The following is a 14,650-nucleotide window of genomic DNA, read 5'->3' on the forward strand; positions in this document are numbered from 1 at the left end:
CATGCTTTGTAATTGCAGTGTTTTGCAGTCTGGTGCGATGGGATTATCTCAAGGGTCCTTAGCTCTGTTAAATCCGCAAACACAATTTATTTGGAAGCGTTGCCAAGCTAACGAATGAGCTTAACATCCTGTTTGAAAAAAGGAAAAATCTGAAAACAAATGTCCCAAACATTTTCAATCACGTTGACAGCCTGTTTCGCCAAATGAAATAAGGTTTCCCAGTTTGTGAAACCCTAGAGGAGGTTTACAAACAAAAAATATGTGAGTTAAAGTTTGAAAAGGGCCCCATTTTCATGTGCTGCATCAATATTATTATTATTTGAAATATGACGTAAAACAACCTCGAAGAACTCAAGCCGATAAACATTGAGGTTAAAATAGATATAGTATACTTAGGCTTAAATATGCTACAGTACTACACTAAGCTGTCATATTGTTGACTCTAGTGTTGGTCTCTACTAGAAAGTATGTGTTTTTATGTGGGCTGCCTGTCTTCACATGCTTGCTAGCTCCTACTTGTCGGTACCCTTGGTTACAAGGAGACACCGTGCCAGGTGTCTGTGACAGGAGCTTATGCATGGCTGCTACAGTCACTGTTGACGGTGGTTCAGTGATGGGATATGAAGTGTTTCACCTGCAAATGCTTCTTCTTCACTTGAGCGTGCATCCTGGAAAGACACAGTTCCTAAACAGACACCCCCGCCCTCAATGAGATCACTGAAACAAGCTGCTCAGTGCTGCAAAGATATTAAAGCCTTATTTTTTAATTATCACATATAACAATGCGTTTAGTCTGAATTGCAGTTTAGATGTGATTACATTAAGTCTGAAATGACAACTATTTGAATTTTTAATAACATAAAAAAAATAGTTCATTGATTTTATAGGAAGCGAAGCAAATTTTCACAAGGGACCAAAGTTTAATGTTACAGCACAGTGCTCAAAGGACATTTTGATCTGGTGGCAGAGTGGGTTAATTCAATAAACATTCATGCCTTTCACCTGGGTTCACGTCCAACTGAAGTGCAATGAGTTTGAAGGCCTCAGCTTAGCACGCATGAATAGTAGTTGTTTGATCCACAGCACAAAACCATTTGGAGGCAGGTATGCATGCTGCAGGCAGGCAGGGGGTGTTTGGGTCAGGACTGAGGTGTGTTTTCAGTGCCAAAGCTGTGAAAAGAAGCTCCAAGGGCAACCCTGCCTGACAGCAGCCACTGGTACTATTTGCCAGCTGCACTTTCTGACCCTCTCCAATAAGTGCCTAACATTTTCAAGTGCGTTATACAAATCCAGTTACAAACCAAGACTCTTCAGCGAACAAGAGTAAATAAGCCCAGCCGCTGGGTCACATGGGTCTCGGCTTGTTAGATCCATCTGTTAGGACGTGCTCGCTTGTAAAGTTCTAGAGCACTTCACCTCATCCTGTTTCCACAGCAACCTATCGAAATAGAGGCCAACCTTCAGACTGGCTGATAAAAAACAAATTAAAAAGAAAAGTCACGCACACACAAAGGGAAAGGAAGGAAGCCAGCGAAGGCAGTGTTTGTAAAGCATGATGCGCTCCTTCACTGTCTGCATCCGACTGAACCACTTGCTGCTGCTGTTTTGTTTTTGACAAGGAAAATAAAGTGACATTTCCATTATTTTGCTGATGATGGCAGCTCCTTGAGCTGATGATGAATGCCCGTTCTCCCTGGAATCTCTCACCCCGATGTGCCGTTGATGGGAAAGGCTTTGCTGGTGCCACACACTGACCAAGGCCAATGTAAGAAATGGGGATAGGATCTTCCAGGTGAGTCTATGATTCAGCGGTATATCTGCTTGAACACAGAGTTAGTGTTTTTAAACAGCAGCAGGTGTAGTGTTTTTATATTCAATTTGCTTTAGTTTTGTATTCAGTTTTTGCATTTGTTAACTTTTTTCTCTAGTGGATGATTTCTCATGTTGGCTTTTCTGATTGACAACAAGGATTGCATTTTTAAGTTGTTTTAAAGGGTGATGTTATCCTTATAAAAGTTACCTATTGTAAAAGCACAGTAAAGTGTAATAACGCACAGTGAAAGTATGATACACCATGGGTAAGCATTGTAAAGCCCATGGAGGTATGATAAAGCATTAAAAAACATTAAAAAATCATCAACCTCATTGCACAGCAGTGACCCCTACTGGTTGGACAACCAGCAAGGTCAGGTGGAGACAAGTGAGGCGATTGGCTTGATCAGGTGGTGGGCCTTGATCTGTATACACAGTTTGCAGTGGTGAGGCGGTGTTCAAATTGAACATTACAAGCAGAGTAAAACCAGGGGTAAAATAATTAGCGAAAAACCGCTGGAGTGCTGTTGTCATCTAACCACGTGCTGTATTGTTGCGTTGGGATACAGAACTGGGAGGTGTCGGACTGCTCCCCTCAATGTATACCGACAGGCCTGGGAACCCCAACACAGCACCCCCTACAGACTCTCCAACGGCATTGACAATGGCTCGGACTACCAGAGTGGGACGAAGCCTGTGGTCTCCATAGTAACGCCGCTCTCACTAGGTAATCCTATCCAACTTAAATGTGAAAGGTCTGGAAAGTTGCAAATAGATTAGATAAAAAGCATTCCCTAATCTTTGACACCAAACTAAAACCGAAAAGATATGCATTTTGAGAAACCTTCAAATTAGAAAGCGCTAAACCAGGACAGAAAAGGGCGGCTATTTTATGAGTGTCGTGTTTATTTGTTTGAAACAGGGTGAATATAATTGTTCAAATGTAAGGCTTTGAAAATCCGGCACTGCAGCATTTTAAACACGTTGCTGATACGTTTATTTATCCTGTGATTTCATGCTCATGTGTTGTTAACCCTGTCTCTGCTGTGCTTGTCAGGGAGTGCTGTGCAGAACAACACTGCTGTGCTGGTCCCCTCTGTGCCTGAGAGGCCTGTGGTCCGGGGGGGCTATGTCACGGCCCAGCAGGTCTACAACTTCCTGAACGCAGAGGCCGGAGAGCCAGCCCTGCACAACCCAGACTACATCCTGATCCTGGACTGCCGCAGCACTGAGCGGTAACCTCACACACACTGACACATATACTGTACTGACAACACTGAGCAGTAACCTCACATGCACTGACACACACTGACAGCACATACTCACACACACACACACTGACAACACATATTCACACGCATACACTGACAACATATACTCACACACTCAGACACTCACACACTAACACAATACAGCCCCATTCCTAACAACGCCTGAAGCTAGGTCCTGCTTGTGCGTCTCTCTCTCGGCAGGTACAAGCAGTCGCACATGGTGACGGCGCGAGTCAGCCTTACAGTTCTGCACCCGGAGCTGGGCTGCCTGATCACCAGGAGCCAGCTGCAGGAGTACTCCATCATCCTGCTATACGGGGAGGAGGGGGACAGAGCAGATGAGGGCTTCACCCCACCCCAGAGGATCCCTGTGGTGTACCATGGTAAAGGTGTAGCAAAGGCATAGTATAAGCACGGTGAATCTGAGATTATACTGTAAAAACAAAACAAAGAAACCCAAAATGGTTAACTGTAAAAACATGGGAAAAATATAGTAAACTATGAAAATACAGATGGGTGGGGAAACTTATATGGGAACACACACCAGGTGATCCCTGCAGCCACATGGCTTTCATAATGAAACGATCATCAATGATAATGCAGGCAGTGGCCAATACTACAGCAGCCAAGCAATGGTTCTGTACTAAAGTTCAGATAGCAGCCATTAGTAGACAAAGTGGTAACACTTTCCAGTGTTAAGAACTAGTGCACACTGATAATCCATAACATTACTATCAACATTCTTTTTATTTTACATAAATCTGTTATACATTCTCTCTCTAATTAGGAGTCAACAGAGAAGTGGCCATGCACCTCCCTGCTGCCCTTCACAGATGGAAATAAGACTGCCACTGCATAGCAGTTTGATCCATTCCTGGTTTTACTAAGACACACCAAGCTACTGCTACACTGTGGCTAATCAAGCTCGTACCAAAACCTGGAATGGGGGAGCTGCTCTTTTTTCCATCCCTGCTTCAGCAGTGTTCTTTTTTCACCAAGACTTCTCCATTGTCCCTCTGCAGGTGGAAGCAAAAAGGTGTCAGGGGGACTCCACAGCCCTCCTGGAAACCAGTGCTCTTGCTGTTTAACGCAGCCTGTTCCGTTCTCTCTCTCCAGGTGGCAGCAGAGAGTCTGCGGGGGACACCCCCACCCTTCAGCGCTGCTTCTTCCAGCTCAGCTCTCTGGGGATGGACCCTGTGGTCCTCCAGGGTGGTTACACAGCCTTCTCCCGTCTCTACCCATTCCTGTGCACCCCCACGATGATCCTGCTGGAGTCCGAGCGCCGGGCCCTCACCATCTACCCCTCGGAGATCCTGGAGGGAGCACTGTACCAGGGCTCGGCCAGGCAGGCATCGGACTACCGCATCATCAAGAACCTGCAGATCACCCACGTGCTGAACGCCACGGCTGAGTGCCCCGACGCCTTCCCCAGCACGCTGCGCTACCTCCACCTGCGGCTGAACGACGACACGCACCAGGACGTGGCCGAGAGCTTCCCCGCCGCCACGCGCTTCATCACCCAGGCACTGCGGGCCGAGGGGGGCCGGGTCCTGGTGCACTGCAGCCTGGGGCGCAGCCGCAGCTCCGCCCTCACCCTGGCCTTCCTCATGGAGCACCGTCACTGGACCCTGCGGCACGCCTACCAGTGGCTGAAGGAGCGACGGGCCTGCGCCGCCCCCAACGACGGCTTCCTGCGGCAGCTGCTCGCCTATGAGGAGAGGCTCTTCGGGAAGAAGCTCACTGACCTGCAGGACATTCGGGTCTAGGGCTGGCACGACAGGGGGGTTCATTCACTAAAGACCAGACGGGACATGGGTATCTATAGCGAGTACCCAGGGTGCCATTCTTCTAACCTTGCTGAGGATGTTCTGCCATGTTTCCATCTGCCACATATCCATCTGCCACAGGGACAGGAGTTCAACGGGATCAGCAGGGATCAAACAGGAATGTCTGATGAAGGAATGTAAAGGACACTCGAGGCAACCTCAAACTGCGCTAAAAAAAACTGCAAAGCACAAAAACAAACAAAAGACTGACAATAATTACAATCAGAGATATTTTTTAAATGGGAACTACACAGGAAAGTGATACACACAGATGAGGACAGATGAATGTGTAATGCCCTGTTTTCTGACTGGATTGTAGACTGCAGTTGGAATCTGCCACAGACAGCCCCAGTTTAACTTTTTGAACAAGATGATAATTCTGGATAGTAGGGGGCAATATGTAATGATGGAATACATAGTAAAACTTTAACAGACTTGTTTGTTAACTGTCTAAAATAAGCTAACATAAGGTATATGTTTTTTAAACAGTGTGGTATACCTATTTAAAACATCATTCCTCTAAAATGTTGCTTTGCTTCATTTCTTATAGCTCGTCTTGTGTAGCCAGTATGTGGCACTGTATGTCAGGGCGACACAGAATCCAATCTAATCTGTCATTAAGAGTTTCTGCTCGAAAATGCTGAAAGCGCAGTAGGTAGTTAATTTAGGCCATAAAGAATACTTTAGATACACATCACTATTCAAAACCAAGCACCAATTGTTTTTTGTATATTTTTTTTATTTTTTATTAAAGTTGATAAAACTCTAAGAATTATGAATTAAAAAAAATGTGTTTGTATATAATATATATATATATATATATATATATATATATATATATATATATATATATATATATATATATAATATATACTGTAATTTGAGGTATTTATTAAAAACCAGTGTGGGATGATATGTAAGGATAGGTGGTGGAGCTGTAGTGAGATTAACCCTTTTTAATCCTGTGTCCCCCCCATGCTTGTGGGGTTTAACCTGATTTGTACTATGGGGTAAAAAGAGTTAACAGTGGCTGTCTTCAAAGTATGTGCAGCAGCTTTTACATCTAACTTCTGGCCTCTACTGGAAAACCGACAGGGATTTGGTCTGGTAATGTTTATGACCCTGTGATGCTAATGCTCAGTTTGTGAAGTCTTTCAATTAGAATGTATAGCCTCTAATTGTTTTACTGATACAGTTTTTCCATGCCACATGTCTGAGACTCAATACAGTAAGCCCTCCCCTACTCCCTGTAATCCACGCTGTAACCACACAACACTGCAACTCATGCTGCTATTTGGGTTGTTGATTGGCCCACTCCTGGATGAGCTGATTGGCTATGGCTGTGCGGGGAGGGACCCAGACTGGCGTGGCCCTGCCAGCTCTCTCCCTTGGCGGTCTCTTCCGTTCCAGAGCCTCCCTCACCTCTTCTACGCTGAACCAGCGAGCATCCTCCAGCTCCACACTGTTCAAGCTGATCTGCAAGATGACAGCAGTCAATCACACAGCGGCGAGACACTGTGCACACACACACATACACACACAAGTCTGTTTACAGTGCTCTACAGAGCTCTCAGCATCATGTCTGACCTCCAAATCCTTAACCCGTTAACTCTATCTAGCATACGCATTATTTCTTATATCACTAGGGGGTAGAGTGTCACAAGGGAACAGGTTACTGGGTACACTTTGGTATACCTTGTGTACTTCAGACATGATAGTGAGAGCTGTTTTTGATGCCACAGTGGTACTTTAAACTTTTTAAAAGTTACCTGTTAAATCTAATTACATTAAGAGCCCCTGGCTTTAATAGTATTGGCTATTCACGGCTGCGATATTTGACTCCCAGGCTCTTTGAAGAAGGTGATTTCCCACACATACAGTCACAATACAGACTCGCTGCTGATGCGGTACCTGGGTGTGTCTGGGGTTGACAGTAGCATGGCAGGCCATCATGAGAGAGCTGTTTGGAAAGGGCCAGTGCTGGGAGCCTGTGTACCACAGAGACTCCACCTCGAGACCCACCTCCTCCGCTACCTCCCGCTGCACTGTCTCCTCCACCGTCTCACCTGTAGGGGGCGACACTCACAGTCACGCCAATGCACTACTCCTACTGAACACCATACTGGAACCTTGTTTCACAGCTCATACTAGTCGTAAAGGTCCAATCAGAAACCTATAACGGTGCACATAGGCCAATGCCCTTGTTGTCAAATTGTTTCTGGTTAAATTGCAATAAATCTTTTGGTGTTATTGATGCGTGCAACTGTGTCTCTCAGTATAGTGTGGCTCTCATCAGCTTTGATACCTCTACGGTGTGGAATGAGTTACTTAGCTATGTTGTTGATGTTGCATCAATGGGATCCTTTATAAGCCGACTCCACAAAGTTTTGAGATCGATTGGCTGCTAGGAATCGGACGAGCAATGATTGGCCGGATTGCCTCCTCTGATTTGTAAATGTTCTTAAGTTCGTAGTCAAACTGAAGAGCGCCAATGTGCAACATGGATAAGATGTAACACATACGTCCCCTTACCTACATCACAGAACCCAGCCAGGGCGCTGTACATTCCTTTGGCAAAGGATGCCTGTCGCGCAAGCAAGCACCGGGTACCGTCTGACACCAGGGTGATCACCACCGGCGCCATCTAATGGGACAAAACGAGAACTGCAGGAGCACCACCAACAGCTTGTAAGATTTATTGAAGCGAAAATCCGAAATCCACACTAAGAAATGCAGATGCACAGGGATGCCTGTATGTTACAAGGCAATTGAGCAGGGAGTAGGTTAGGCACCGACAGCCTCTCACCTGTGGATAGTAGATGGCCCCATTGGCGTGGCACACCCGCTTGCTGCCCGCCTGGTTCCGCTGGGTAAGCTGCCCACTCTCACTGCAGTATCTGTGGGTCTGGTGCCAGCGGAGCAGGGCTTGGCTCTGGAGAGAGAAAGTAACAAGATTCCAAAGTTGGTTCGCCGGTTCTGAAGCTGATCACCTTAAGGCTGCCACATTCAGTTTGCTGTTACTAAACACTTAGCAATTACCTAAATTAAGTTTATAAACTAAGGTTCAGATGGAAGGACTGCCCCAAAATCTCACCTATCGGAGCAAAAAAGATGGACTGGTATCTTACCCGTCTATTATATTTGATTTATCCCCATCCCTCCGTCCCCCTCAACTCCAGTCTTGCTGCTCCCCTTTTATGGGAGTCTGCTGCCTTGTCCAGCAGGTCAGGGGATGGACCCTCAAACCAAGCGGGTTCGAGGCAATCAATAAAATATTCCTGATCTACTTAAACTAAACTCCAGCCACTAAATTCATTACAGCTTTCTGACTGCTGGTCTGTGTTTATAATAGCAATTATGTGCAAAACCAGTCACATACTATTATTGAAATGCAGTGACACATTCGGTAGATGGATCACCTCAATCGTTTAATATTTCAGTAAATACCTGGGATATCAGTGGGAGATCATGTCCGTTTAAGAGAAGGAAGGCCTTCCTCAATTCCACGAACTTGCCAGTAACCTGTGACTCCACGCTCTCTCTCTCCAGTACCCCTAGGAACACACATTGTAATTGTTTTTTAGAAAAGTCGCAGAAATAGCAGGGATGAGCTCCTGAGAAGAACAGGCACTGTGTGGAGCTGGCTTCTTGGAGCTGGAGTAGTCACGCCATGTCTCTCCTAACCAATCACTGCGTTTCTCTGTGTTCATTGCGTGACTGCTCTCGAGGCATCAGAGGGTTAATAAGTGAATGTTATCTCACCGAGGTCCAGAGCAAACTGAGTCACATGGCTCTCCGAACAGCCAATCAGAATGGACTCCTGCAGAAGTTCTTCATTCTGACCCAGCTTTCCCAGAATCCCCTTCACGTCTGAAAGGGTAATGCCAGCCATTTTAAAATGCTACAATGACAAGGAATCTCCAAACAGTGGCAGAAAGTAGCACATCAGTTATTGTTCAGAGTGCTGTAGTGTCTTGCTATATTTAATTACGTTAAAAAGATTTAATTACTCTCTGAAAATCTGCATTTTCATTTGGTGTTTCTTTTAAAATAGGATAGAATTAAATATGTTTATGTAATTAAATGTATAATTCATTAAAGAGTAAGTAACGGGGTCCCAAAAAAAAATATAGCTTAAACATTCCCACATGTCGCTACGACTGGTTAAATTGCATACATGTCATTCTTCTTTTTATTGTTAACATCCTGACAATATTTTACACTTAAAGCTTTAAAGTTTGTTTCAATGCGCTTTTCAAAATGGCAGCTGTTTGGGTGGTACTTGGAAAAAAAAAAAAAAAAAAAAAAAAAAAAAAGCTATGGTTTGCTAATCTACCTGAAGCTTGCATTGCTGGAATTGTGTATCCGCTGTGCTCTGCTTTCTGAAGCAGTGGCGCCAGCTTGTGGAAGAGGTAGATACTGCCAGAGTCCTTCGCCTTGCGGCACACCTCATCCTCCTCCTTCAACGTGAACAGATAGCTGCTGGGTCAATCGAGGAACAACAGGCGTGACTGAAACCATCATTACAGTGCCAAGTCATTTTTTTCAATGTCTGAATGGGGCATGCAAAAGTAGTTATCATAGTCTGTTGTAAAGAGACAACAGACTTTAGTAATAACAATCTTGATATAGTGCCTTTCATAGTAGACCACCATCATAAAGATATTTACAAGATACAAGATTAGGGTGTGTGAACTAGGCATCAGCTGCAGAGTCACTTATAATAACACCTCACCTGAAAGACAGAGCACAAGTGACCTGCTCAAGGTTATAATGAGTTGGGGGCTGAGCTTGGATTTGAACTGGGGACCTCCTGGTTATAAGGCTGTTTCTTTAACCACTGGACCACACACTCTCCTAATAGTGACTCTTTTACTTAAGTAGATGATTGCAATCCTGTATAGATGTGGGAAAAACCAAAACCCCTTTTTACTTCTAATTCATTTTTATTAACAGTATCAACTAGGGTTAAATACAATAATTAAATTTTTCTTTGAATTGACAATTGCAAAAGCACACAGAGACCCCTAGTGGTCATGTGGTGGAACTGCAACAAGGATCTCAACTGGACAACTGGATTCTAGAATCAGACACATAATTCTAAAGTAAACGATAGGGTAAGAAACTCACCGCATCCGTGAGACGTAACTGGAGTAGAACCGGGAACCCAGCATGCCGGTTCTGAGGAGAGTCCGATTAAGCCTCTGCATCGTTTAATGTGGTGCTCAGTTGCTGCCTTCTGCAATCAAACACTGTGTGGTAACGACAGTCTCCTTCTGCAACAGAGAGGCAGTCAGGAAGACCCAGGGAAGTGAGAAGGTAGCAGGAAGCATACAGGAAATATTTTTACATTTTTTTTTTTTTTTTTTTTTTTGGTATCATTTTTAACAGAAGGGATTCTGCTAAAATAGTTGAACCAGTTTTATGTAACAAAGTATCTATTCAGGTCCCATGAAACCTTCAATGCAGGGCGGCGCAAACAAACTCCCACCCTCCCCGTTCACCTTGGAGTAGATAAACAGTATCCCCTGATTAATATGCATGCAAGTGTGTAAAAATAAACAAGTGTGAACCTGCCATCCGGTGAACCAAACAGTGTATTTGAACACAAGGAGCAGACTAAAAGTCAATCTATTACGCAAACATGGCACGTCACACTGACCCTCTTACGGCGACCTGGTTGTTGAGTGTCAAATCAAACACAGGAAGGGGTGGGGGCTGCAGTGAACCGTACTGGACGTGGTGTTTGTTTTGTTACTGATGAATTACACAGACTCCGCCAATATATTCTGACGAGTTTGTTACTGAATTTAGCATGCACATATATGTGGTCAGTATAACATTCCGTTGAAATATAAATAAATGTTTATGCAACATTCACGAAACAGTTGCTGGTGCTCCACAAACTTGAACTGCGCTTCCGGGTTGCACTTAAAATCTCGCATTGGTTTGTGCCAATTTGATTTTGGAATACGATTTAGAAAAGAGAAAAGGAAAGAAAAATGGACTTTATGATTTCAGCAACACCGCAACTGTGTTCTCGGATTGACACTAACAATGGTGATGGCGCGTTTATAATAATACTTCGTATAGTATGTAGCGTTTTGTTAAATAAATATTTTTAATGACCTTACTGCAGGTTGCTGTCAAAATGAATTGCTGTTCAAGAATTAACCTGCACAGACGAGATTTAATTATTTTATTGCTTATTAAGGCTTCTGATTTCGGTTTTAACCGATACAAAAAAGATGATATCGGTGGATAGCCAAAAAAACACCGGAAAACAGTGGAATTGGTTTCTCAGTTCACGCTGACTTTACCCTTTTCCCATTAAAAATAAAACTTACTACTAAAATAATAATAAACACATTTCCCAGTGCTGCCGCCCAACAACTAAGTGACAGCATATTCCTACATTTCTGTTGGAGACTCCTCTTGCGAGATTTTAAAGGAGATTACAGTCAGGGATGTATGCTTGTTAGCGGTGTTTAAAGCTGTATTGCAGTTAAGATATGGAGGATTTAAAACAGAATTGTGTCGAAATGTACAAAAATAACTCCACACAAAAACCCCAGAACAATGTTGCAGTGACCATAGGGATTTCGCAGTGGAAGACAGCAAAGGAAAGAAGGTACAATTTGAGTGTGCGAGAACTGTCCAGTTACTAGACATATTGACAGAAAAAAAAAAAAAAACAAACGCTCAAGCATTTTGGAAAGTAACCGAAAACACTAATTTCATACCGTATATCAAAAACAAAAGCCCTGAAAAAAAAAAAAAAAAACGATTTACAAAAAACAAGAAAACAGCTAAAAATAAGCACCGAAAAATACAATTAATAAAACCCGAGAAACAGCAACCCTAATTATAATTTATGGAACATACCGTATTGTCCTAGGAGTACACTGTATTGTTTAATAAAATCAATATTTACAACGTGTTTATAAAACATCTTTTAAAAAAAAACAAAAAACAGTCATCTCTGAAAAGGAATAGGCTTTTAATGGCACCAAGGCAGTTGATTTAGCTACGCAAAAGCTAAAACTTTTATATAACTCTCCCTTTATCTAAACATAAGGCAAATTTCTCTTCTTCAGGCCTGCTGACTGGTTAAAAAAAGAAAAAAAAGCCGCTACCGGACAACATCAATTACTTTTACAAACAAATACCGATAGTGCAACAAATGATTAACGTGCATGTGAAATATAAATCAAAAGCTATGATAGGTGACGTGTGTGAAATGTCACAGGGAAGTCGTTTTAAACCAAGCGCACACACTGATTTTAATTACTTCTTGTTTGCCTCTGATTGTGCTTCCTGCCTCCCTTCTTGATCCCCGATATTGAGTTAACAATTAGGGACGTGTCTGGAATTGAGCCTTGAGAATGTGGCCGTCTCTGCTTTGAAGCCACGTGCAGTATTATTTATGTACTGATGTACACTCGGGGGTTCATTGTTTGGTATTTAGTTTTGTAGGTTATTTATTATTATAGACTATTTTATTTACGTAGCTGGTTTTAATTGTGACATTACAAAGTAAATAGTTTTTATACAAAACAGCTTGTCTTACTGCATGTGCTCCACTCGACTGTTAAATAAAGAAACACATAAATCTATAAATAAAGCATAACTATTAAAAAAATGGTAGGATACTAAATTATGCTTTCAGAAAATAAACATTTAAAATAAATAGTTTTGAAAAAAGTGAAAAAGCATAATAAAAGAGTAATACGATTGCAATAGTATACTACCAACAAGAATCAACTGGAGTGATCTATAGCCCAATTAATATTATATCTGTAAACATGGATAGGGATGGATCACTAACCCCAAGTATAGCAGAAGTTACTTGTCCCAGTAGTTTGTTACTGCCTTCATACCGTTCAGACTATTTAATTGTGTTGCCTCTTGTTTCACAAAAATATACAATACATTACACAAAGCAATGTCAATTTATATAGTGCCTTTCACACAAGGTGTCACAAAAAAATTCCAACAAAAACAAATGTCTGTAAAGAAAAATATTGCATTTAAATTGTTTTTTTTTTTTTTTTCTGAGACCCTTATTTTTTTTCTATGAAGTTTACAAACACATCTTTAGCTCTCCCAGCACATGCGGTCTGATTTTGTAAATGCATGGTTATGTGCTATGTTTAGAAACAAGGAAACGCTCGCCCCTGAACTAGGCTGGTTTACTGCCCTGAAATTGATGCTTACTGTATTTAAATGTGGTTCCGTCTGTTTCTTCAAGGCTTTGAAATGTGGGATCAGTGATTTTCTGCACAGTAATGTCTGCTGCAATATTAAGCCGCTGTTTTGTAGGAACGCACGTACACTTACGCTCTCTATTCTGTTTAATAATATGGATGTTTTCTTTCAGGTGCACGTTATTTTATTTTAAAATGTGCCTTGCAACATGTAACCAAACCTAAAGATCAGTGGACATCAGTTTCCTTACAGTGTAACCAATGATTATAGGCAGAGGGGCTTGCTTTGATCCTAAGCTTTGGAAGTCCTTTCCTAGGGCAATTTCAGCATGTGATTCCTACAGTATCTGATATTTGTGCCCTGGCTGAAATCATACTCATTTAGCCTGGGTTGTTGTTTCTTTTTGGCTGGATAAATGATCCAGGGCAAGTTCAAACCTGGGCAAGTTTTCTAGTATCAAACCACTTAAGAAAAAGTTTAGGGGTACATATGAATCCTTTAAAACTTCACAGGTATTAGATATTCCCCTGCATCCGTGGCAATGGGCATCCCATCATTTCGATTAATAAGTCTTCATTATTAATTGGTTTTAATTAAATCAGCAATGAGACATTTAGGCAAAAGGCTTCATTACTAGAGTAATCAGTATGTGTTTTCATGCAAGGCATCCCACTGCTACCACCAATGGAAGGGGTGCAATACTGTGACCATGCACTTTAGAGCCACAAAGCAGCACTCTGCTTTGTGGCTCTAAAGTTAGGTTGGGCACTAATAGATGAGATAGTGGAGCCGCTCCTTCAGTCAAGCTGTTTGGAGCGCCATATAACAGGCCAGCCCTTATCGGAGCGACCCAGCCCAAGCCGTGTGTTATTGTATATTATTTACCATCACAACCTTTCTAACCAATCAGATTGCTTCATTACAGTAGGCTACCTTACAATACACTACAGCTTTTGATTTCTGTAGTCTATGAAATCTTTGTACAAAAAAAAAATGATATAAAATGGTGGTAATTTGTTTTAAGTGCCGTGATCTTGGAGGTAAACATTCCAAACCCTAAAATAAATGTCTCAGCATGCCTCTTCCTTTATTACAATTCGGGAAGGAAGTTTTGGCACCTCCTAAACTGCACTTGAAAAACCCATTCTCTCTTGATTATGGATCTAGACACTCCTCTCTGGTTGTTTTGTATGGAGGTCTGTCGTTCTGTTAACCTAGTAATGGAAAAGATGAATCTACTCACTGGTGAAACGTTTGACAAGTCATTGCTTTCAGTGGACCACAATGATTATTTCAGACAAACACAGGTAAATAAACACATTCTGTGGCGTGCTCCGCGATAATGATGAAACTCTTGTTCAAATGATTGATTTGGGGCTTGTATTGTTACCTTGTAAAAAGTAACAGCAGTGCCATTATCTCTTAATGAACACGGTTTTGTAGTCATTGTTTTCAATCATACGGTATTAATTCTCTCCAATACTGATGTTAGTGTTAGGTGCTCCCTGTTCATAAAAGGCACTCTAGACATGG

At 42.4% G+C, this 14,650-nt stretch overlaps 2 protein-coding genes across 4 annotated transcripts; one reads left to right on the forward strand and one right to left on the reverse strand.

Moving 5' to 3' along the window:
• The first annotated feature begins 709 nt into the window (after nucleotides 1-709).
• Nucleotides 710-5,662, forward strand: LOC121321754 (serine/threonine/tyrosine-interacting-like protein 1). The gene is made up of 5 exons (XM_041260888.1): nucleotides 710-1,792; nucleotides 2,382-2,539; nucleotides 2,870-3,047; nucleotides 3,285-3,466; nucleotides 4,200-5,662. The coding sequence occupies exons 1-5, from the start codon at nucleotides 1,773-1,775 to the stop codon at nucleotides 4,847-4,849; spliced, it is 1,188 nt and encodes a 395-aa protein (XP_041116822.1). The 5' UTR covers nucleotides 710-1,772; the 3' UTR covers nucleotides 4,850-5,662.
• Nucleotides 5,663-5,785: 123 nt separating this feature from the next.
• nudt13 (nudix (nucleoside diphosphate linked moiety X)-type motif 13) lies at nucleotides 5,786-10,598 on the reverse strand. 3 transcript variants are annotated; one of them, XM_041260890.1, is made up of 9 exons: nucleotides 10,483-10,598; nucleotides 10,040-10,185; nucleotides 9,246-9,391; nucleotides 8,672-8,779; nucleotides 8,357-8,463; nucleotides 7,716-7,841; nucleotides 7,442-7,553; nucleotides 6,821-6,975; nucleotides 5,786-6,385 (listed from the first exon to the last, which is right to left on the reverse strand). In XM_041260890.1, exons 2-9 carry the CDS (start codon nucleotides 10,117-10,119, stop codon nucleotides 6,200-6,202), a joined length of 1,020 nt encoding a protein of 339 aa, XP_041116824.1. In that variant the 5' UTR covers nucleotides 10,120-10,185; nucleotides 10,483-10,598; the 3' UTR covers nucleotides 5,786-6,199. The 3 variants fall into 3 exon arrangements, with proteins under 3 accessions (XP_041116824.1, XP_041116826.1, XP_041116825.1); XM_041260892.1 differs by having other exon boundaries at nucleotides 9,246-9,388; nucleotides 10,483-10,596; XM_041260891.1 differs by having other exon boundaries at nucleotides 10,414-10,500.
• Nucleotides 10,599-14,650: the final 4,052 nt, after the last annotated feature.

This window comes from Polyodon spathula, chromosome 10 (assembly GCF_017654505.1).
Source record: "Polyodon spathula isolate WHYD16114869_AA chromosome 10, ASM1765450v1, whole genome shotgun sequence".
In the NCBI taxonomy this organism is placed as follows: domain Eukaryota; kingdom Metazoa; phylum Chordata; class Actinopteri; order Acipenseriformes; family Polyodontidae; genus Polyodon; species Polyodon spathula.

Bases quoted from the DNA above. Each gene is read 5' to 3' on its own strand.
- LOC121321754 (XM_041260888.1), top strand. From the start codon at position 1,773: ATGGGGATAGGATCTTCCAG. The intron at 1,793-2,381 runs GTGAGTCTATGA...GTTGGGATACAG, and splicing joins ATGGGGATAGGATCTTCCAG to AACTGGGAGGTGTCGGACTG. The intron at 2,540-2,869 runs GTAATCCTATCC...TGTGCTTGTCAG, and splicing joins AGTAACGCCGCTCTCACTAG to GGAGTGCTGTGCAGAACAAC.
- nudt13 (XM_041260890.1), bottom strand. From the start codon at position 10,119: ATGCAGAGGCTTAATCGGACTCTCCTCAGAACCGGCATGCTGGGTTCC. The intron at 7,842-8,356 runs GTATTTACTGAA...TTCTCTCTCCAG, and splicing joins ATCTCCCACTGATATCCCAG to AGCCAAGCCCTGCTCCGCTG. The intron at 6,976-7,441 runs GTAAGGGGACGT...CGCCCCCTACAG, and splicing joins GGCTGGGTTCTGTGATGTAG to GTGAGACGGTGGAGGAGACA.